At 39.6% G+C, this 24,697-nt stretch overlaps 1 protein-coding gene across 1 annotated transcript in view; it reads left to right on the top strand.

Moving 5' to 3' along the window:
- The window catches only part of gdf11 (growth differentiation factor 11), a 32,946-nt gene extending 10,276 nt beyond the window's left edge, over positions 1 to 22,670 (top strand). The window contains exons 2-3 of the mRNA XM_008114414.3: positions 11,421 to 11,794; positions 14,395 to 22,670. Of these exons, the coding sequence (XP_008112621.1) occupies positions 11,421 to 11,794; positions 14,395 to 14,775 (755 nt within the window). The 3' untranslated portion in view covers positions 14,776 to 22,670. The remainder of the gene's footprint in view (positions 1 to 11,420; positions 11,795 to 14,394) is intronic.
- The last annotated feature ends 2,027 nt before the right edge of the window (positions 22,671 to 24,697 follow it).

Here is a 24,697-nt window from a genome sequence, read left to right as displayed (position 1 = left end):
GGGTCTGGTGAGGGAAGAAGGATATTTAACAGCAGGATGCAATGCCCATAGTATGAACTGGCACATGTTTCTGAAGCATAAGCTTAACATCTCTATCCATCTTGCTTCCCTTTCATTAAAGAGATGGTTCTGGAAGAATTGATGCCAAAGGTTCATCTGAACTGGGAGGGGGGTGGCGGCGTATGGTTTGGAGCATGTGAAGGTTGAGCGGAAGGAAAGGGGTGTTGGATGTGAAGGTGTGGGGGGCACAAGTGTGAGGAATTGCAGTAGGGAAAAGGACTTCCCTCCTGGCCAATTCTACAGCTCATTGAGAAATTTCCTTCTCTAGCATTAATAGACTTGGATGGCTTTGAAATTTTACTGCCCATAAAATCGGCAACACGCTGAGGCTTTTTTTCCATGTTAAACGTTTGCTGCTCCTCCCTAAAACCCCCTCTGCTAAAAGAAAAAAAGAAGAAAAAGCCAGCTTGCACACACCACCCAGAGTGAAATTGACAAAAGTAGTCCAATCTGATTTTAATTAGCCATCTGGAAGGATTCATCTTGCCTTAGGCTTTCTGGATTGTCTGGGGCTGATCCACTGGACCCCCTATCACATCTCCTGGAATCCTTCTCATTCTTCTTCGTTCTCTTTTTTCCCTTGGTGATAATTATGATTTTTGCTGCTCACACTCTTTCATGGAGCAACTGTCTGTGCATGCGCTAGTATTTTTATGGTTCCTGAACAGAAGGAAGGGAAGGTTTTATAGGCAGTGGAGCCATAAACCTTTCTGGGTCCCTGCTCCTCATTCCTTCTGTCCTGTCCTCCCCCACTTTTTTTTAATCTAAAGCTTACATTTCCCTCACCCATAGACTAGAAACTAGGGAAGGATAATTGGGTTCTAAACCATTTATTGGCTACCCATGACCCCTGCTGACCTTTCGTTTGGGCACTGGAGGTGGGGAGGGGAAGTTAATGAAGTACCTTGAAGGGAGATTGGGGGGGGGGGGGTGACAGTGTGAAATCCACCAAATGCTATTCTCTCTGCATCAATACCGCATTTTGACAGTTTGGAGAAAGTCTAAAAACAACAGCAAATTCAAAGCTACTTTCAGACATAATTACTTTCTAGGCACATAGGCGTTTGTCAGGAAGATTGGGATGGGAAACTAAGAGGAATCGTGAGAGCCAGGGGTGGTACTGCTGGTACACTGGAGCAATGGGGATGAAGTCGGAACTATAACGGATGGACAGAACTAAGGCTTCAGTTATGTTCTTTTTTAGCAAGTGGTGGAACAGATAAATCTCTCAAAAGGGAAGGAAGATCAAAAGTGGCACTGTCCTGGGAGAAAGGTAGCATATAAATAATATAATAATAAATTAAAATAATACTTAGAAGCATAAATAAGATACCAGTATTATGTTGATTACAGACCATTAATGTGAGGACTATATTTACTGGTTTTATTAATTAACACGAGTTAAGAGTATTGATAAAGTGTAACTTATAGATAAAGTAGAGAGGTAGATTCTTAAGAGTTAAAGTAAACTGCAGAAAAAAAGTTGGAAATCATCTTTTCTTCTTATTCGAGTTGTTAGTTGTAGTTTTTGTTATATAGCTAAACAGTTGGGATTTGTACGTATGTAATGTGATAGTTGTGTGAAAAAAGAAGACCCAAACAATTACAATGAGTTTGATATCAGTACATTAAGGATTCTAGAATACACAATTAAAGAGTCAGTCTCTGAGCATTTGAAAAAAAAAATGCTGACATCATTACAAAGCCGAATGGGTTTCACAAAAAAAGTCAGATAAGACTAATCTATTTTTAATAGTCTATAAGCTTCATAGATCAGGTGAATGTAGGATGCTGTATATTAATTGATTGTAGTACTGTATATTAATTGTTGATTTTAATAAGACTTTTGATAATGTCTACCATGATATTATTGTGGAACAGTTGAGGGAGTTCGGCATGTTTAATCTGGACAATGGATGATTGAGAAGTGATTTGTTTAAATATCTGAAGTATTGCCATATGGAAGATGGAGTGGATTTATTTTTGATGTTTTACAAAATAGACCTGAATCAATGGATTCAAATTACAAGAAGCCAGATTGCAACTACATATTGGGAAGAATTTCCTAATGGGTAGGGTGGGTGAGATGAACTCGCCTTTACTGCAGCAGAAGTTGGATGGCCATCTCTCAGTGATAGATGTCAAGTCCTCAATTGTGCATTTTTTAACTGGCTATATTGCCCATGGGACACCTCCCAACTCTATAATTCTGTGAATAGTTAATTAATACCTGTTTGTGACAATATTGGGGCAATTATTCCTTTGCTACATGGCACACAGCATCTGGCAAGAATGCTTGCCAATGCAACTTCATAGTAACAGTTAACTAGTAAGTTGCACAGTATTGGTCATACGGGTAACCGGTGTAATCTGGGATTCTAAAAACTGACTGCCCACAAATGTTTCCTCGCAAGATGTTTTGAACTACAATACCCATCATTTTCAGTCAGTACAGCCACTAGGGAAGTCTCCTAAAAATACTGGAAGGCTAATTTATGATGCCAGCAGAATAGCATCTACTCCAAAATAATTTCATATATGAAAATCGCTAAGAGCCCCCAATGGCACATTAGGTGCTGACCAAAAGGTCAGCAGTTGGAATCTGGGGAGCGGGATGAGCTCTCACTGTTAGCCCTAGCTTCTGCCAACCTAGCAGTTCGAAAACATGCAAATGTGCCCCAGATTCCAAGCTATCATTTAAAAAACAATCAATCCCTAGTCCTTGCAATCTAGAGCAAGGTATGAATGATTATTTTGTCAAATAATCTTCAAGTAACCAGTCTTTCCCTGCCTTTCTGACATGAGGGAAATCGCAGTAAGGGCTTACCTGAAAGGATGCAAGTTAGGAAATAGGGAAAGGTCAATGAGGAGTGTGAATACCTGAATTCAAGGAGCAAGGAAAGGTTGCATTACAAGGGTGGAAGGTGAGTGAAGGAGAGAGTAGGAGGAAAAGGAGAGTGCAGTGAAGGCGGGAGGAAAGCAGGGCATTCGGAAGTTACAAGGCAAGAAAGGGAGAAGGCTTCGGAAAATGACTGGTGCAAATGACAGACAGCAGGAAACACAGGAGAGACCTATTGCAAGGGCGTGAATTGAAGTGAGAGAGAATAGGAGGAAAGGGAGAGTGAGCAGGTGTGAGTAGCAGAGTGCAAGAAGCATTGAAGGGATCTGTAAGGTGCTGACCTAGGTTCACACAATAAATTCCATGACCAAACTTGGTTTCCTCTGTTCCAAATCCAGTATAAAAATTACTCTGTACTAGTTCTCAGATTAGTTGTAACTGTAAACAATGTTAGGAAATATGCATAGCAAGAGGAAAAATGTCACAATGATTGTACTGCATAATCAGAACAAAAGTTAGAGTGATTTGCATGATTAGAATTTGTACAAATTTGAGGAAGTGAAATACTTCAATCCTAGATTATAACAGTCCGATATTCTGTCAGCCAGGACCACTTTAGAACAGGGCAGCCAAACTGAAATGCTATAGGAATCATTGCATAAGGCATCTGCTCAACTGCTGAACTGCTCAGAGTAGACCTAGCTAGTGTGGACAATAGTGGTAGGATGCTAGGATTTGGATTTCACACAATTCCCGTCCTTGTTTTAAGGAATTATTCTATATTAGTAAAAAGTTAATATGCATGGTATACATGGCTAATATACATGGTATACATTAGTATACATGGGTGGTGTCAGCAAGATGACCTAGGTTTGCTAATAGAGGAGTGCTCAGGACCAGAGTAACAACTATGTTCAATAAGCTTCAGAGCAAGCCTTGGCAAAGCTACAATTATTTTTATATTGTCAGCTATCTAAATATTTCTCATGGAAAAGACTGGAGTTTGATATTCTGATTGTTTCCAGTAATTCCTGCTTCTCTAAACATAGTAGCTGATGTCTGCATCAGAAACCAAGCAGTAGCATTCACATTGCCAAACTCTAGGGAAATTGAGGATATGGCAATATAGCCAGTATATGGAGCAGAATGTTGCTTCAGCTGTAGATTTCTGAAGCCATCTAGGATCGCTGAGCAAGTGCAGTTCTTGAGTGTACACTGGTCAGTCCTTGTGTGTGAATGCTCTGACACGAGAAACATGTGGTTTATTATAATTCAGAGATATGCAGATGCTCCAAATAAGTTTTAGAATAGAGCTCTTGCACTCTTTATTGGGACCTAGAAACAGGGAAAAGCCTACACTCAGATAGATGTGATGATGGAACTCAGACTTTAAATAATGATTTTTCAAGTGTCTGCAATAGGGATAGTGCATAAAAACATGGCTCTACAAATAACAATGTGAGTGACTCAGAAGTATCAGGAAAGTAAACTAATTGAACTGATATAGTGTAACTGGTTTTTGTATTTAGCTGTTTAAAATCAGTGATAAGAGAGGAGAGAGGGATGAGCAATGGGCCCTAAAAAGTGCAGATGTACATTTCATCCATTAAATTATTAAGAGAATTTTTAAATCCTGAAGAAGGAAGCAAGAGAAAAGGAAAGGAGCCTCTGCTGCAAACTGAACCTAAACTACACTTAAAAATAAAATCCAAATATTTACTATAATATGTGGCTAGCCATTGAAGGGAATGCCCACAGAGGAAGCAAATTCTTTGTCAGAGAAGGGTATTAGAGTTGGTACACTTCTATATTTATGCAATAGTATGACAAGATAGAAGCTGTTTGTGTGGAGCTTCTTCCTCTACATGTATCTTTTGAACAAGTTGCTATCCATCAAATACCTCATTAAGGTTTGCTGGTTAAATTGCAATGAGTGTATGGAGATAAATTCAAAAAAATAGAGCATTTAGTTCTGAAAACAGGCTTTTGCAGAAGACGGAAACAATCAGTGACTGGGAATCACGTTCTATATCTTATCATCTTCTTCCCTCCCTTCCCTAACAACATGTGAGCGATGGCTAGGGCAGGGCATAGAACCATGGACAGCACCCTGGCAATTTTTGTACCACATTCAGTATCACTGGGACTACAGAAAAGAGGAACTGGAGGAACAGGCTGTGATTAAATAAAAGTGAAATAAAAGTGTTACTGAACTATGCCCACAAACATCCCCACATTATTGAAAGTGTCAACACAGAAATCCACACAATCTCAAAATAACAGATGTAAGGAACCCAGATAAACTAGCATGCTTCCAAGGCCAGACTGTGTACCTTCCAGTTCTTTTTACCTTAGTCTCAGTGAGACCTGTGACTGTGTTTCCCATAACTCGGATTACAATATGGGTTTGTGTGTGCAGATGAAGAATTTTCTGTCATTTGAAGGTTTGGCAGAAACAGACTGGGGGTGGGGGGGGGGGGGAGAAATTCCCAGGGGAGAACAGCATTAATTTGGGACTTGTGCACAGCAAATTGCCTTGGGCATTTGTTAGCAGAGTCCTTCGCTCCCGGCCGGCTGTACAGGGAGAGGCGGCTGGCCCATGTCTTGACCTTTGCGTGTTAGCAGGGCCCGTAGTTCATGGCACATGCAGCTGGGGGTGATTAAGCTGAACAGGGTGCACCAGGCAGGGGCACGGGGGCACTCCTACCTCAATGTAACCCAGATGACTGTGAACAGATGAAGAGTGTAGGGGGTGTAGGCACTGTGTTGCTGGCTGATGACTGGGAATATCTGTCTCTCACGCTTCCCACCTTATCTGCATAGCAAGAGAAAAAGTCTGTTTTGATGGAGGGAAGTCTCTATTCTTTTTTCTGGGTTGAGAGAGTCTGGGATCTCATATCTTCACCTGTTTGGTCTTTAGCATTTTTCAGTCTGATCATCTTATTAATGATTATGCATCTATTGTGGCCTAACTAGTGGATGGGCTTTAAAGGGTGTGTGTGCGTGTGCTAATTCAGCCCTTTGTCTGAATTGTGAGGAGAATTCTCCTATCTGACCCCCCCCCATCCCACCCCCAATTTCTTTGCTGAGATGAGAAGATTTCTTAATTTGAATTTTAGTTTTTATCCCAGTTTGAATCCTGGCAATGTAGGGGTTATTAGCGCCACTAATAAAACATCAGAGCCTGTTTTATTTGGCCTATGTATTATTTCTTCAGTAAAGCTTATAACTGTTTATGTTAATAGTCTGCACTTCACAAATGCCCCTATTGAGTGTATATATGTATCCTCTTTACCTTACAGCTTGTTTTGTGATTCCCACAATAGAGATTCCATAGACAGTCCTTCAGAGAGTCAGTCCCCTTGGATGGAAATGCTATTTGGAAGCTTATAACTTATTTACAATATCTGTTTGTCGACAAATATATGTCGACCATATAGGTCCAAGTAAGCATCCAGATATTTATAGATTTTAAGGCATCATCAATTTTAACTAATGGCAAATGGCACACCCTGGAATTCTCTCAAATTCCTTCTTGACCAATATGTTTTTCTTTTTCTGCTTATTTTTAAAATTACCAAACTACTGCATAGCACAGTGGTTCCCAAACTTATTTGGCCTGCCACCCCCTTTCCAGAAAAAATATTACTCAGCGCCCCCCTGGAAAGGGGGCATGGCTTAGAGGGGTGGGTGTGGCTCCTGCTCAAGAGGGTGGGGCTGAGCCTCTCCCCTAGTCCAAGATGCAGGGCTGGGAGGGGGAGGGGGAGGTGGGCAGGGCCACAAATGGGCGGCCATGAATGGGATGGGCGGAGTTACGAGCTCTGAGGCAGGGCTGAGCTTCTATCCCTGTCCTGCAGCACCTGCCAGGACACAGGGGGCGGGGCTAGAGGAGGGGGTGGGGCCACTTCCCTAGTGCCTGACGGGGCTGAACCTCTCTACCCCATCCCCGTGTTCTAACAAGCGCCTCAGAGGAGGTATACAGAGACTCAGCGCTGTCTCGCGCTCTTTGGAAGCGGCCCCGCCCCCACCCCAGCCCCGCCCTTTAGTCCTAAAAGGCCTCTCAGGAGAGGTATAGAGGCTCAGCCCTGTTTCGGGCTCTTAGAAGGAGGCCCGCCCCCTTCCCTAGCTCCGCCGTCTGTGTCCCAACAAGCGCCTCAAGAGAGGTACAGAAGATTCTCAGCCCTATCTCCGGCACTTGGGAAGAGGCCCCGCCCCTCCTCTGGCCCCGCCTCCGGTCCTAATAGGTGCTATCACCGCCCCCCTGGATCGCTCCAGAGACCACCGAGGGGCGGTAGCACCCACTTTGGGAATCATTGGTATAGAATAACACAATTAACAAATTTTGGGGAAAAAATCTGTCCCTAGTTTGAAAGTGTTATTTCCTGATTAATTGTGCAGGACTAGCTTTGAAAGTAGTTGTTATACTCCAGAAACTTTGTTGAATGTTGAGACTATGAGATATTCACTGAAAAACTGTAGCACAATGTTAAATAAACCTTTTCCATGTTTTTATGATAGAACTATTAGGAAATGACATTTATAACCCAGGAACAAAATTACATGTTACATAGCGTAATCAAAGTAATAGGGTGTCTTCAATCACTAGAACCCATTAACCATCAAAAGTTATCAATAAGGCCTTCATTGTCTTCTTAGGAAGCACATTTAGCTAAAGCTAAACAAAAGCATAGAGAAACGACAATCTCTACTATATAAAATTACATTCTATAACAGCACTCCTCAGATCCAAGAGGAAATAAATAACTAAACATAGTCAGTAAAACATAGTTTATATGGATCTGTCACTTGTAATGGAATCAGAACCCAGAGGAACATGATGCAGCAAAGAGCAAAGGACTACTGGATCTGCACCACCACTATTTTGACTGTTACATAAAATCAGAAATATTTGACTACTGGATACCCAAAGCATCCAGAGACTTCTAACTTAATAGATACATATGTTCAGAGCATGTACTGTATTTGTAAATTGGCTGGATTAAATAACACACAAATCATGTGCTAGACTAAGTTTTTAGGGCAACCAGCTAAATAAGCTTCTTGTGCTGCACCACTTTCCATGAAGGACATGCTACAGTACATAGAGCATATCCTCCCACTGCAAGGTGGATGGCAATATACTGCCTTCCAATAAAAGAAAGCAATTTATAATCATGAAAAATTTAAAGATAATCCAACACTTGGACCAAATCAGTTTCTCATATATTTTATGAAGAAATTATCAGGTGGTGGTTACTGCAGTACAAGGCTGGGAACAGTTGTCATGTCACTTTATTCCACAGACTGTTAAATAGACTCCATAAAATTGCTGTATGCTTAAGTGACAGATTTTCTTTCCCATGAATGGTCTGATCATGTTAACTCTGATGAAACAGATAAAGTTTTCTTTGCTGAACAGTTAGCCTTCTTTTCTAAAGGCAGGACAATAGGCCTTTAGTAGGGAGGGAGCAGTCCCTGTTTCCACCTCTTCAGGATTTTTTTGGAGTGTCTGCCTCCTACTGGTTGGACCAGGAACAATATTCACTCCAGAACTGCCTAAGCTCAATGGAAAGAAATATTTTGAATAATTCTAATCTGATTCTGAATATTCAACGTATCGGTATACAAGAGCTAGTACATTCTGCTAAGTTTTTCAGCCAGCTGCAATCTCTTTTATAGTTGGCTGGGACATCTTTAGTCTGTGTGCTAGACTACTGAACAGCATTTCTGTGGAGCCATTAAACAGCTACTGTGCTCTCTTTGGAGAGAGACAACCATATCATAGCGTTGAGAACATGCTTTGCACAAAGGCCACAGGCACTCTGCTTGTTATCTTGTTTGACTTTGTAAAGGACCAATAGTACAATGTGATTATTGTCAATCTGACAGATAATATCTAAAGATAGATACATGTACAAAGAATGTGGAATGCTGAGTTGGCAGAAAGAACTAGATTAAAACTGCAAGTGGGCAATCACTTTTTTAAACACTGACACGCAGTAAAATCTTTTTGCAAATTGAAAACAAAGGCTGATGGCAAAGGGTAGATAGATCCTGACTTTGTTCGTTTTCTGTTTTTGGGACTTTTTTTTTAGGTGGAAGAGCTCTGAAAACAAAATCTGTCCCTAAGCACTATGATTTCCTACTTAACGTTCTACCACTATCCTCATTACATATCATTGGATACACAGACCAAGCTTGGCCTTGCTTCTTCTATACTTGATAAGGCATGTTTCTGAAGCTTCTGTTGTGGATTAGATATGTTTCAGAAATATGTGGTAGAAGGTGTGGGGACATTCTGTCAGTGCAAAAACAAAACAAACAAACAAACAAAAAAACAAAGAAAGAAAAGATTGAGGTTGTGTTGTGAGTTGAAACTTCAGAAGAGAACCGGATAAAAATCTTATCTAATTTCTACTACATGATATTAAGTATATGTTTCTAGAATGTGGGACTGAGTTTACTGGTAAGTTTTGTATCAGCTCTGAAAAAGGAAACAATGGTTGTTAAAAGACACACAGACAATAACTGAATAGACAGTCAATTTGAGTCTGAATAATGGACTAGGTAGGCCCTTCAACATTCCCTGGTCATGTTTGGCTCCCTTAGCTGCTTCTGCTTCCAGTTCCATTCATTTTACAGTTCTGCCTATGCAGTCCTGCCAATGCGTTCTCCCTGGTGTATTGTTTCCCTGTGAGCTTTATACTGAGGACAGGATCAGAAAGAAACGTTGTTGTATCAGCCCTGCTACCCAGTTTCCACTTTGCTTCCCTTTTGTGTGTTGCCAGTGAATCTCAATATTAATTAAGGTGCACATTTACTAAAGGGCAAGCCCACTAATTCAGTGGGGTTTTCTTCTTTGTAGATACACACTGCTTCCTAGAAAGAAGTAGCAGAATTATTTGGTAATGTAATAACATAGGGGATGTACCACAATGGATCTTTGCTAAAGAGCTGATTGTTCCACAGCTAATATATGCCTTTGACAATAAGCAAAGTACTCCAAGAGGAAATGGGCATATTGGTATACTTTTGTATAGATCAAATGTACAATATGTATAGATTGGTGCAGAATTATGTTGTTGTGTGCCTTCAAATCGTTTCCAATTTATGGCAACCCTAAGGACACCCTTACATGGTACTTCTTGGCAAGATTTGTCCAGACCGGCGTTGCCTTTGTTTTCCTCTAAGGCCAAGAGAGTGAGACTAGCCCAAGCTCATTTACTGGGTTTCCATGACCAAGCAGGCATTCAAACTCTTATATTTGGACTTGTAATCCAATGTTCAAACCACTATACCACGCTGAATACTAATATATAAACAAGACCTTGGATCCTAAATTTCCTTCAGGCAGTGGGACTGTTTTGAGTGCAGTTCTCACCAGCAGGAAAGGGCTGCCACTCTTTCCAACTATATGATTCTATGATTCTGTCTTCTTTTAATGTTTTGGAAATCTGCTCTGGAGGCTTGGTTGATACTGTAGAACTGATAAAAGGAGGAGAAAAATGAAGCAACATTTTGGGAATCACAGGTCCTTCTATTAATGTGAAATGGGGATTGAGGATGCAGGCCATGGACCTCAACAGGGAGAACAAGCTTAATCTTATTCAAGAAGCAGTGTGTGTGTTTATCTAAACCATTCCTTCTTAAACTATGGGTCCTGAACCCAAATGAGGTCACCTTCACTCAATCAATGTTGGAGTCACAAAAAATGGCAACATTTCTGAATGCTACCTAGACATTTACATACATCTGAGCAATAAGGTGCAGTGTTTACAGAGGACTCTGTAGAAATTGCTTCAGCTGTACTCCATAAAAGGGCAAATCAGCCTATTTAGCAAGCCTTGCACGTGCTGATTTATTATCAGTAAATGTTTGATTTATATACTTATTTTATAAACCTATATACAAGAGGTCCCAAAAATATTTCTCAGGTAGAAATGGACCATGAATAGAAAAAGTTTTAAGAAGCCCTAATCTAGATGAGTGATATCTGATGTTTTATTATAGAATATTATAACTGGAAATTCACATTTTTATGCACACCAGCCTGTTGATTCTGCCTAGTCTATCCCTTTGGGTCTCAACATCCACCAGGGACATAACAATACCCTTTATTAATTCCTGTATTTAAATTATTGGGATATAGAAGAAAAAAAAATCCATCTACTTTATAAAAAATGTGATCTCTCAATTTACATCTAGAAGCTGTATTTATGAATGAATACTTGATAAATTCAATTCACACAACCAGTTGAGGGGTATCTTACTTCTTCTGTTGACTGCTACTAGTGGTAAGCACTACTCAAGCAACAAAAAATAACAAAGAAATAAAACAACAACAGCAAAACCTATGGAACCTGGCCTGAGATAGCCAGTTCAGAAAACATTATCATGTAACATCCACAACTATTATGTGGTAATCATAGTTACAAAACTTGCAGAAATCCCTAATGAACAACTGAGAAAAAGACTGCGAAGAAGTTCTGCTCACTTTTTTCTCTTTGTCTTTCTCTGCCAGCGGACCCTGTTGTACAGATTGAAGGCAATCCACACTGTTGTTTCTTCAACTTCAGCCCCAAGATTATGTTCACTAAGGTAGTAAAGGCGCAGCTATGGGTGTACCTGAGACCTGTTCAGCATACCTCCACAGTCTACTTACAGATCCTGCGTCTCAAGCCAGTGACAGAGGATGGTAGTCGCCACATCCGCATCCGCTCACTCAAGATTGACCTGAATTCACGCATTGGCCACTGGCAGAGCATTGACTTCAAACATGTGCTGCAGAACTGGTTCAAGCAGCCTCAGAACAACTGGGGTATTGAAATCAACGCTTTTGATCCCAATGGCAATGATCTGGCTGTCACCTCGCTGGGGCCTGGCGCCGAAGGCCTGGTGGGTAAAGAGAAATGTCCCTTGCCGTCTTCTTTCCCCATCCTAGCCCCTTACCTTAAGTTGGAGACCAAAGAAACTTTATGTCTGCAATCTGTATGGCTCTGTGTAGCATAGTAGCAACTATGCTAGGCCGATCCATCCCACCCTCTTTGACTTACTGAATAGCCTCCAAAGATCTTGCTTTGTGAGAAACCAGTAGGATCATCTGGCTCTCTGTCCAAAGAACCAGATGAAAAATGATGACATATGCACTGAGAACTCCAGAGGACCTTGGCAATTCCCAGCACTGATGTTAACTTTTCACCACCTGCTTCCTACTTGTTACTAGAAGGCTGTAATGGTAATGCATGAGGGTCAAGGAGGCAATTGCTAGCTTTCCTGGTGAGCTATTCCCACCTCTTACTTCAAAGGTGGGCCAGTTTTTGTGGCTCCCTAGCTCTCCAGGGTGTAAAAAAGCCCCTTCCCATTATTGTTGTTATTTTTGTTGTTACTATTTTGCAAAATTACAGTATTTTCTTCCTCCAAAATACCTCAAAACGACCTCAAGGAGTATGAAGAGTATTTCCAACTGGTTCAAAACCCTTGGGATCTCTGAGAGGTCATTAAAATTTTTGAACATGTTTTCCTCAAGATGCCCTCAGAATGCACTCTAGAGGGCATTTGGGAGGATTTGGGAGATGGGGGGAACCCACTGATTTTTTTCCAGGAGTGGGTGTGCTGGAGGTAAGGCCCTCCAAGTCTTGTGGGGGAAGGATGTTCTAGTCTTCCACAGTTGCCATCCCTGTCTTATTTGATCTCATCTCTGTCTGAGTGACAAGCAGTTGCTACTTTTTAACGAACTGTTAAGAACTGTATACTCTGATACTTAGTATTGGTCTCTGCTTAACTCAAAACTCTCAAACTGGCCAAGTACAAATGCCCTCTTGAGTCCCATCTTTAGGGAAAAGTGAGCTAAAAAATCCACATTTTCCCGTTAAAACGCAGCACCTCTCAATTAGACAATGTTTTAGTCCAACACTACATAAAACCTGGAGTGGTATTCACATCATTAGAAGTATAAACAACTGCATTCCAATCTATACTAGTTTAATCATGCAGCATTCTGAGAAAATCTTTCTGGCAAAATAATGGCTATTAATAATATCTTGATTTAATTAACTGAACTGTGTGAAAAATTACTGGATTCATCTATTGAATGATTTCACCTTTTCTGCTCTCCTTCTTAAACTACTATTTTATGTAAGTAGTCATGTATATGGAGAATCAAATGGTTTTTGTTAGACCTTTTACTTTAAAGATACAAAACTTATCTATACACATAGGTTCTTATCTTTTATTTGTATTTTATGATGTACATTGAAGGCATTTCTGTTCAGCATGCATCTTTAATCGGTTTTCTGAAAAGCTCTAATTACCCTAAACAGTGACATATCGTTTTGCAACAAAGGTGCAAAGACCTAAATCCAATTGTTAGTGCCAAGAACAATTGACACAATTGATAAATGGAATGTATGTCAGTATTACCAAATTCTTATTGATTCAATCGTTCTGTGGTCGCTGGGATTAACAACTGGATTTGAGTCTTAACCTTTTTATTAAAAAGTTATATAAATATATGTATTCCCTATATTTTCCAGATAATTTTCTTATATTTCACATTTTCAGCTACTATCTAAAGCAGAAGTAGATGATTTCTAAATATTCTGGCAGCAGCCGATATCAAAAATCTCTAAGTGCATTTTGTCTTGTTTAGTAGAGTCATTTGCTTAAGAAATATATAAATAGCCAGTATTCTAGATAAGCTACTTAACTATCATAGTTGCATAGTTGATTGGCATCTCCTGGTCCTCCTGCCCTCAATTACTGGGCAGCAGCTGCTTTGAGTAACAAGGACTTGGTCTCCTGAAAGCAATCTCTATGTGTGACAGAAGCAGGATCCCTGTTGCAACTCCTCTTCACTCTGAAGAGGAATGGGAACTTCAGTCTGTTGCATCCTGATCTACAGAAAAACAGACCCCTATCACTCGCACCTGCTTTCAGCGGCTGCTGCACAGTAAATCAGGATTGGGCGACTTTTACAATTCTTATGTATTCCCTGCACTATTAAAGATGTAGGGATTGGGAATATGAATAATTTATGAATGTATAACTCTAGTTACACATACATAACTGTGATAGTTAATTCCAGACAATGGGTTTAATAATGACTGCTTTAAGTAAACAATCTTTCTAATGGGGAAAAACAAAAATAAAAGCTACTTCTGAGAAGTGGATGTATGCTTGACTTCTAGGATAAGGAAAATTAGGGCTATAAGTGCTCTTGTCAGGAAAAATAAGGAGTGGGCTGAACAGAATTGGCTGGATAAATGAATCTAAATTGAGAATGATTTAAAGTATATACAGGGACAGAGAAGGATGGACAGATGGGGCTAGAAAGGATTAGGGGTAGCTTGTTAATGGATCTGACATGCTTCAAACCTGTACCCATAAGTGCTGTTTCCCCTCCATGATTACCTCTTGCCACCTGAATGTGCATAAGAAGATATCTTTATCTTTGTGAATTTACATCTGTATTTTCTTCCTTTCAATCCCTTTCCTAGCACCCCTTCATGGAGCTGCGTGTGTTGGAGAACAACAAACGGTCTCGTCGGAATCTGGGACTAGACTGTGATGAACACTCCACCGAGTCCCGTTGCTGCCGTTATCCACTGACCGTTGACTTTGAGGCTTTTGGCTGGGATTGGATTATCGCCCCCAAGCGGTACAAAGCCAACTACTGTTCAGGCCAGTGTGAATACATGTTTATGCAAAAATATCCTCACACCCATTTGGTGCAACAAGCCAACCCACGGGGGTCTGCTGGGCCTTGCTGCACACCCACCAAGATGTCCCCCATTAACATGCTGTACTTCAATGACAAACAGCAGATCATCTATGGCAAAATTCCTGGCATGGTTGTCGACAGGTGTGGATGCTCTTAAACCCCCTACCTGTCCTGTCACTCCCTTCTTTTGATCTCTTTGGATTCCTGCTTCAATGATGCACCCTGACAAATAGCATTTGAAACATTTTTGGAGAGAAAATGATCGTGGGAAAAGAACAAGGTGAATAGAATTGTATTGAAAATCTCTGAAGTGACATCATGCACTGTGCAATAATCAAAACAGACGTCACGTTTCTGGAAAGTGGATGAGTTGGCTTGGATCACTACTTTCCTCCCTGAGGCAAATCTGGATCAAGCATTCTTCTCTTCTCCTCCAAAACCCTTCCTTTGACCTATTACTGCTCAAGCTTTACTTTTACTGGCATCCTTGCTTTCTTCCCAACCCCTTTCTCTCTTGACCTGGGAAGCAAAAAAATATGGGTTTTATCGTGAAAAGATCATCCAAAAGAGAGAAGACCTTCAACCCGTTTACAAACAGTGAAAGCTTCCTAGATTGTGATTAAGTTAAATAAAATGTTGTATGGAGCTATAACAGATAAAATAGGGGGGGAAGAGGTAAATATTTTGTATTAAGATGAAGAAGGAAACCAGCCAGCTTGGGAAAGATTTGGCATTTTGTTTTGTGGGTGGGAGGGGGAGGGAGAATATAGTCTGGGAATTGGGGATTGTTGAACCTGCCTGCCTTTTGAGAGACAGAAACCCTGAAGAGATGGAAAGCTCCAAAAATGCAAACTGACATCCACTTAAATGCTTTCCTGCATTGACTGCATGGTTGCAAGAGATGGTGATGGAATGGAGGTGTAGGCTGTAGTTACATGGGTGTTGAAATGACTGACTGGAGGTTAAACTGCCAATTCTAGCTGACTTGGATGCTCCAAGCAGATAGGATCCAACATTCTTCATCTCCATTGCCTGTAAAAATGATGAACCCAACACAGCGAATTCAAGATACATATGTCAATTCAGAACCCATTTTAAAGCAGTAGGAAAAACACCCTGGGGGAGATTGGACCCATCTAGGTTTCCTCCTCCTTCTGCCCTTCTGAAGAAGTATATTGTACATCACTACAAGAAAGGTTTCTAGAAGATGCAGTTGAGTGAAAACAAAATTACTTTTATTTATTTTAGCAACAGAACCTTTGTACTTAAAGGACCACTTTTGCCTAACATTTCAGTGGAAGGAATATATATCCATGAATGTAAATACTACAGAACTAGTGATTAGCCTTTGCTAACAGCAGAACTAGATTAGACCACTAGTTCCTTTGGATGGCTTGCAGTTTGTTTTTTTAAACTGGGCAGTGTAGTGTTGCCTTTATACTGCAAGTTTTTTAATAAGACAGCAATTTTTGAATAGTGGCATAGGTTGCTCTATATTTCTACCTGCTCCACTGGTAAATCAATGTTTTTTCTAAAAATATATTAAATGCACTTAAGTAGATTTTTACTTCATTTCCAAACTTCCATGACACTGCTATATGAATTTCCTTCCATTACAGAGCTTATAGCTTTGCTTCTACTATTTGAACCAACAGGATGGCAGAGGAGAACGAAACATATGGCTTAAGGGAATAGAACATTAACTCACAACAGTCTTGTTTCAAAGCTACTGGGAAGTCAGTGCTTAGACTGGACATGTGGTTCATAATCTTGAAATTCAAGGAGTTGGATTGGCAGGCAGTAAAGTTTGAGTGGAAGAAATTACTATGTTTAATGGTCCGGTAACAACTGTTGTTTAAAGTTAGTTATTACAGCTTGGATTTTCAGTTCAAATATATCATACTGCAAACTGGAACCCAAAATATAATCCATTACTGGGTTATTAGTTCAAATCTAGTATGTGAACTAAAAACATTTGCTTGTAGTGGGGGATTAGTGTTCAGCCACGCCCTGCTGAATTTCCATTTGTGAATGGGACAAAAGCTTGTTCTGTCAGGACTATAAGAAGCCACATTATAGACCAGGATAGCCACTGAATTATTGTTCTCAAGGGCTAAAGCACTTTGACAGATGAGATGACATATATAGTAGATTTCACTTCATGCAAAGCATTCATTACATCATATCTATTCAAATAGAGGGACAAGTTAGATAGAAGAAAGCTCTTTATAATGAATAGGTGACCCCTTATGGCACTTGAAAAGTAGACTAACATGCCTCTATTTGTGAGGTCAAGGTATGGATTATATTAAAACATGAAGTTGTTTTTGCAGACTGTTCATCATATTACTCCAGCTAATTTATGATGCAAAACTTGTAATTGATTTTTTTTTCCTGAAAGAGGAAAGAAGAGACAGGAAAATAAGAATTCGCTCTGAAGCAGGCAGACTGGAATAAACACCGTGGCATTTTTTACTTCCCTTTTGCTGTTTTCATGACAGTATGAAATCAGGATCCCTGTTTCTCCAGAGTTCAGCTGTTCCTGCTGCTCTAGGGCTTGTTTCTCCACATCTCTGCTTGGGCTGTCTAGGGAGCTGCTGTGTGATATGATGTAACCCTTCAGAAATGCCTAGCCTGAGTCTGGAACCCAGGGGTGGTGGTGACAGACTGGAGGGGAGTCTGTAGCAGACCCAAGGCCAAGTATTTATTTAAAATTTTCAGCATAGAGGATTTGGAGCCAACCATCAACAAATATGCCAAGATTACAGTTCTTCCATTACATTAAATTACCCCTCTGATTTTTTTTCTGAATTGACTTTTTGACAGAAATACTGTTTATGGATAGGATGGATATTAGTAAATGGGGAAGAAGAGTCAAGCGAGGCCACCAGAAACTAATAGATCCTATAGCCTTTTCAATTCTAGCACTTATTATATAAGAGCTGACATATGAATCCCAACAACTAGCCCAACTCTTAAATGCAGCAATGTTGGTTATTCCTATGTTAGTCAATACAATGTTTGCCTTCCTACTTTGAAGTTGCGGAGTACGAGAACAGTGAGAAATGCAGACATGAAAGCTTGAATGAAGATGCATAAGATGAGATGCTGTGGAAATGTTAAGCTCCCCAATCTTAGCACTTCTCATGGGTTTAAACCCTAAATCCCAAAGAAGGGAACAGTCCCTAGCCCAAGGTTGCACAGGGATCAGCTTTTCTGGTCCTTTTTTAAACTACACTGCCTTTCTCTCTCTTTCTCCCTTTAGCACTTAAAGATTGAAGCGCTTCAACCTTTTCAAAAGCACTCATCATACATGCCTTCTCAGCTTGCTGAGTATGCACTAAATTACACAAATGTGTTAACTGCTTGGTATAAATGAATTTGAGAGCATACATTACATACAGGAAAATCACTCAGGAAATGGAAATCTATGAGGAGATTTACAACAAGACTCCCTGGGCCTGCAGGGAGTCTTGTTGGATAACCTGCTTTGAGTTATCCTTTAGGATTTGAAGACTGCATGCCACCATGTGATGTATTTGCTACCTGTGTTCTCACTGTCCCATTGGTAGACCATAAAGCTTTAAGAAATTTAAAGCCAGAATAAAAACATATTATAAATGGTTCTCACAGTATGCCATCAAGTTCAACAAAAGGAGGTTGCCAGGAATATGAAAGATACAAAAATGCTAATCATATTAATATGCTTGGCAATACTGCTATCCGGTAGAATTTTCATTTAAAGCTTTTAATTTCTGTTTTGAAATACCCTGGACTGAGAAAGAGAACCAAACCAAATGCTTGAAAACGAAGATCTGAGACATGGGATTCGTTGACAAGCTGTCACCTCACTGCTGTTTAAAAGCAAAATACATGTAAATATACTCTATGAGTTAAACAGGCCAGTTTCATTTTTGTCTAGGGACTATTTTGAAAGTATGCCTACAGTATTTGCTGAAGATAAGAAACTGAATAGGTCTTGAGTAGATCTTTCCATTGTTTGGGAGCAGAGAGCTGCATCACCCTCCGCATCCAGGGAGAACTCATGTATTCTAGTCCCTATCACCCTTTGCTCTGGGAAGAATAGACTATAACAATAGAACAGAAACTGAGTAGAACTCTAGATATAGTTGCACCTGCCATTTAAGGGATCTATGCCACGTGTGGATTTCATTGTGCTCTATTATATTATAAAGACTTGTGTTAGAAGCTGAAAAGGAAGGAAAGTTAGCAATGTTGATCTATAAGACTATTGTATTAGGAACGATATCATAAAAAAGAAAGATGGCATTGTTCATCTTTTTTTTTTTTTTTTACAAATTTGCTTTACCAATCAGTAAGCAATCAGAACAACACCCGCTATCTTTTTTGATTTTACAAAATAGTTCCTAACATTTTGAGGGTAAAAGTAAAATCCTTGGATTGAAAAATGAATTTCATCATAATCAAGTTATACAGATAATTGTATGTTGCAAGAGAATTGTGAATCAAGCATGGTGCTATTTGTTTGAGAGAACCCTTCCCAATCCCGGTCACTTTCCTCTCCAACCAATCTAGCAGGTGTTTTTGTGTAGTCTACTTGTAACCAAAGGGCAACTTCATCAATGTGTTCCACAAAATGTTCCTCCTTAAGCCCACTGAAATCAGCCAGACCTTTACTTTTCTGCTTATTGTGATCAGACACTTAAGTCCCATTATGCTTTAAGAGGGAGATGTTCTTAGATGACCTGCTATGGCACAAAGCCACATACTTTGTTATACACAATTCCTCTCTGCTGGAGACACAGAGCGGAGAAGTGCATGACAAAGCTACTTTTCATGAAGTATAATTTTCTGTCGGTGGCTTTGCTCAGTGGCAGGAGGTGGGGGAAGGGATGTATGCACATCACTGTATGAAAGTCGAGATAGGTTATGATCAAACTGGATCCCTAGGAGTTGGGCTCTTTCCAATGGGACATTTCCAAACAGCTATTTTTGAATGCAATTTAGCTCTCCAAGAAATAGTTCAGCATTGGGTATTGCTGCTATAGAAAAAGAAAAAATGTATGGACTTCGAACAGCAGGCACTGAAAAGCATTGCCTGAAACACCTTAATTCAGAGTACGTAATGAATTTAAGCAAACTATTAGTATCAGGATGTTGTGATGTAATTCATTAAATGCCAATGAACTCTTATACTGCAAAGCTTATGATCATAAGAGACTACTGGGGTAGCCAGTGAGGGAAGGATATGAGGGAACCCCCTCCCCCTCCTTTATAGTATCAAGCTCGTTCACTATGCTTTGGCTAATGTAGACTTAACATAGGGCACCTAGTCACTGAAGAGATTCAGTGATGCAGTATTCATTCTCCTTGAATCTTACATGTAAAGACAGAAGTCTCAGTAGAGCAAATAAAATTTGCCCTTTGGATCACCCATTATTTTAAGTTTGTTTCTTAATAGGTCCCTACTGATCCAAGTGTCCAACATCATTAAGGAATCTTTTTCAGAGATGTGTAAATTGATCCTACAAATGCTTTCTCAAATAAATCCTTCTGAGTTCAGTGGCACTTATTCCTATGTGCTCCCATGTGTACGAACCTCCAGTTTTCCTTTAAGCATCCATTCAGAATGATACACCAAAAAAACTGGGCAGGTCTCACCTGAAACATGGATGTTTTCTTTCTGGGTTTTGGGTGGTTTGATACCCCTCACCTTCTACTGCCCAATGGTGCTAAACTAGAAAGATAAGATCCGGATCACCTGCTACTAGTGTTTTCTTTCAATGGGATAGCATTTTGCTCTGGGTAATTGGATTCACAAAAGGCAGGCAGGCATGATTATTTTTGGATGTATGCTTGTAAATACAAGTCTTTTAAGTGTATTATTATTTACTTTGTTTATGTTACTGTCCATAAATGTCATAGTGGTGTGTGTGAATGTTGGGAGTGTAACTGTGTACACATGTATGAGTGTGACAAAGAAATGAGTCTGAGGATAATGACATGGGTGAGGAAGTTTTGTGCTTTATTTTAATCACATGACCAAAAGGCTATTCACTGGTTAAGATTGTTTTGTTTGTTTGTTTTGATCACATGACCAAACACAGCACTTGAACATCAAAATTTTAAAAAAATTAAAAAATATATAAAAATACAAAAAAAAAAAAAAGAGTTCAGAGCTTTTCACTCCAATCCGGCACCTGGGACATGCATAGCTGATATCTCAACCTTTCCAGATGAGAACCCTTATGGCCGTCTTCAAGAGAAGAGACTGCCAAACAGGGGAGACTAGCATTTCAAAGGGAAAGTTAATGCCACTACAGCATGTGTTGTGCCATACAACGATTTTCTGAAAAGAGTGCAAATTGGTTTTAGGTCCATGGCTGGTGTTAAATCTAAAGAGATTTCTGTTGTACATGGTCAGTATGTCTATTCACATCTCTGCATCATCACCCTGAGCTGCCACCTTTACAAAACGGATGCCGGTTCACTTGGAAAGCAAGAGGTGGTCCCACCAGGACATTTGGGGAGGCCTCAGAGACTTTGCAGGAGTGAAGCAAAAAGCCTGGACTTAAAACTGCTGAATGTTCACTGTAAAAAAAAAAATCTGTACTGAGAGACTGCTTTGGGCTAAGGTACCATTTGCACTATGAAGGTTAAAGAAAATTTAAAGAGACTAGAATGGAGTTTCCCTTATGTGACACACCCTAGAGCTCAAGAAGAGATACTTTTATGTCTGTGCTTTCTCTTTTTGTAATGGCTGTGTGTGAGGATTAGTATGTATGAATCTTAGCGTAGTTTCCTTCCTGCTGAAGGCAATTCACTGTGTAGTTCTGCAATCTCAGCAACTATACACTGATGTATCTGACTTCCAAGCCACAAAGTGTCTTGTTACTGTCATATCATTGATCACAACTTTAATAGGACAAACTAAACCAATAGCTAATTTCTTTGCAAAATACAGTCTAGGTATTTATGTACATCTTCATGCTGGTACATAGCGATAGAATTCATCAGTTTCTAGCTAGCCTTAGCTTCCCCCGAGTTGTCAAGAATGAGGGAGAAGAATCTACATCTTAAATAATTAGTTCGGGAGAGAAGGATAAAGCTGAACTTCCAGCGTAACTACTGATTTCTCCTAATATATTAGGAAATCAAGAGAGCTAGATATTTCTTTTTTGCTGCAGCAGCGAAAAATGTGTCAACAGAAAATTTGATTCTTTAAACACCTGAATTCTTCTGCAAGCGTTATCACTCATGCTGGTATAACTTTCGAAGCAAATTAGCTTTATCTCTGTGTGCCATCTGTAGAAGAGGGATGTTGTAACTTCTGTTACAGCAACATTGTTAGTCTTAATTGGTGTATTTTAAAACTTTATAGAATCCACAGAAGAACAAAATGCTAAAGGCATAAAAGCCATTAAAGTTATTTAGTACCCACTTCTTAGAATAATATCAATTGGTATCTCTGCTGGCATTCTTTTGACTTCAAATGACTCATCATTCCATCCCTTACTATATTTTGACATTGCTGAAAGGAAATTTCTTAAATGGTTTCATCACCATTTATCAAACACACAGTGCTCTGGAATGTTTTACTTAACAGCTTTGGAGTTATGACAAATATTTTCTCAGAAAAACAGTCTTTCCTCCTCAGATGGAAAAGCTCCTAGTTGTTCATTTCACTAAAATCCCAATAAATGCTCGCATTTTAAGCAGGCGTATCTCCTGCCTTAGAGAGCTTCCTGACTGAAATATAAGAATTAAATTGAGGAGGCACTCCTTTACGCAGTGTTGAGGTCCGAACAACTGGGGGCTATAACAACTGTTCTTTTTATATACATATTGGGGAAAAACGGAGCAAGAGGAAGAAAAACAAAACAAAAATAAGAATTGCCTTGGCTATTTCTCTTCTGTGTTGTATAAATTAACTTGTTCTGTAACTGGCTTTAGTCTGTCTAGTGTATCATAACCATTGATTCTGGTTCAATTTCTCTTTGTTCTTTTTTAGATTTTTTTGTACAATAAATATATATATATACAGCAAAAATAAATCTCCTTTTTGATGAATTGATGAGGGAGTTCTATATCCTAAAAGCATTTCTTGGAATCATTTGATCTGAGTTTGCATTATAATTAGTATATGCAATCTGTGCCAACCTCTTTTACATATCTCCAAATATATAAGCTCAATTCATAGGAAAGAACAGGAGTAGCCAACATCAGTGAATGTGCAACTTGAACTGGATACCGGGAGACTGATTCTATGCAATATGTCTCTATAAATGGACAGTTAGTGATATAACACACAAATCAGATACACAACATAGAATCATAGAGTTGAAAGAGATCTCATGGGCCATCCAGTCCTGCCAACAAGCAGGAAATCGCATTCAAAGCATTATATCTACATGCATGTTGTAATAAGGTGAGGGATGTTATTTCAGCCAGTGCAATGTAGGGGCATGGCTGCTAATATACCATATATGGCAAAATACAGCTGAGCAGTGATAGGATGATGTTCTGGAATACAGATATAATCTTGCCACTGCTCAGTTATAAATGGTTTCAGCATGAGATTATATTAATTCATTCTCCAATTTAATTTCCGAGCTCTAGCTCCATTTTACTCAATGATGTTACTTCAAAGTTAACATAGAGGATTTCACTATGAAGTAAACAATTGCTGCAACATAAAAATGGGAAAGGGGAAAGTAGGTTGGACATCAGTATCTCTCTTTCATTCTGAAAAGCTGGAAGTCTTACAGTTTGTTCCTCAAAGTAATTCTAGCTTAACATCTAAACTCCAGTTCTTCAGCAGACTTTTAAGAAAGCTCCCACAACCCATAAGCACTCATTTTGCTTATCTTCCTAAAATGTTAACTACACCTCACTTAACAAAGACTCTGAAAAAGAAGTTCTTTTTTTATATTTTTGTGCTGTAGGAACCCATCCCTATTTTTTGGATGTGACTTCTTCCTTTCGTACTTGTTAAAGACGTAATGTCTAAAAACAGATCTACATCATCAATTGTGGGTCACCTATAAAATATTATTTTGTGACCCTACTTCTGCTTCCAACCTTCCAAGCTTGTCAAGAATTTTTAAAAATCTGCTGTTGAAAATTAATGGTATAAAAACCAGTGGCAAATAGCTAAATGAACAAACAGTACAATTGAGTAAGCTAATCAATGACCTTCTCAAATACCGCTCAAGGAGAAACATTGGTTTCATGAGCATTTCAAAGTGTTTTGCCAGTCAGCTGGAACAGGGAGCCTTCAATATGCTACTTCTGCTGCTGCTGCTGCTACTGGGTATCTCTGCAACCTTGACCACCAAGGCAATCAAAGTGTGGTCAGCAAGATGTATGTTTTGTAACTCAAGCTCTCAAGACTCCTCAGGCTGCTATTGTTTCCAAGTGCCACCCTCAAGAGCTGATCTGTCTTTTCTGAAAGCTTCCAAGAGCAACAAGTCACCTTCTCAAATAAGATGCAGAAATACCCATCCCATTATCCCTTGCTCCGTGACTTTTTAAAGGGTTTTTAAAAAGTCAATCTTTCAAAATCAGAAGTGGATATCCATTTTTATTTATTTATGTGGGGAGGGTGTCTGTGTGGTGCTTTGAGTAACCTCTAGGGATGAAGAGTGGGGAAAAATAAATAGTAATAGGAAGAAGGAGGAGGATAAGGAGGTGAAGAAGGAGAGGAGTTGGTGGTGGGGGGAAATCGCATAATTTTCTGAAAGTTATTGGACTGGAATTTGAGGAGCCAAAGCCAGGATAGGCAATGGAGAAAAATGCTGGGAATAAATTATTCAACCTGGGGGGGGGGTGATTCCCACTCCTGTTTTAGCATACAAATTCCCTCTTTCCTCCTTGTCTCAAACACATGTAACTAATGAGCTACAAACAAACCCTACATTGCCTAAGTTTGCAGCTCCAAGCACAGATAATGTAACATAGATGAAAATCATTATGTTTGTAATCTGCCAATGGAACTAATGTCTGGAAATATTTAGTGCACTGCACTCCAGAAATATAGCCACATAGGCAGATGCACCTTGAATCAATGACGTTTCCTTCAGTTGCTGTTCTGGTGC

The sequence above is a fragment of the Anolis carolinensis genome, chromosome 2 (genome assembly GCF_035594765.1).
Source record: "Anolis carolinensis isolate JA03-04 chromosome 2, rAnoCar3.1.pri, whole genome shotgun sequence".
In the NCBI taxonomy this organism is placed as follows: domain Eukaryota; kingdom Metazoa; phylum Chordata; class Lepidosauria; order Squamata; family Dactyloidae; genus Anolis; species Anolis carolinensis.
The sequence above is the reverse complement of the archived record's forward strand: the minus strand, read 5'-3'. Positions and strand labels throughout refer to the sequence as shown.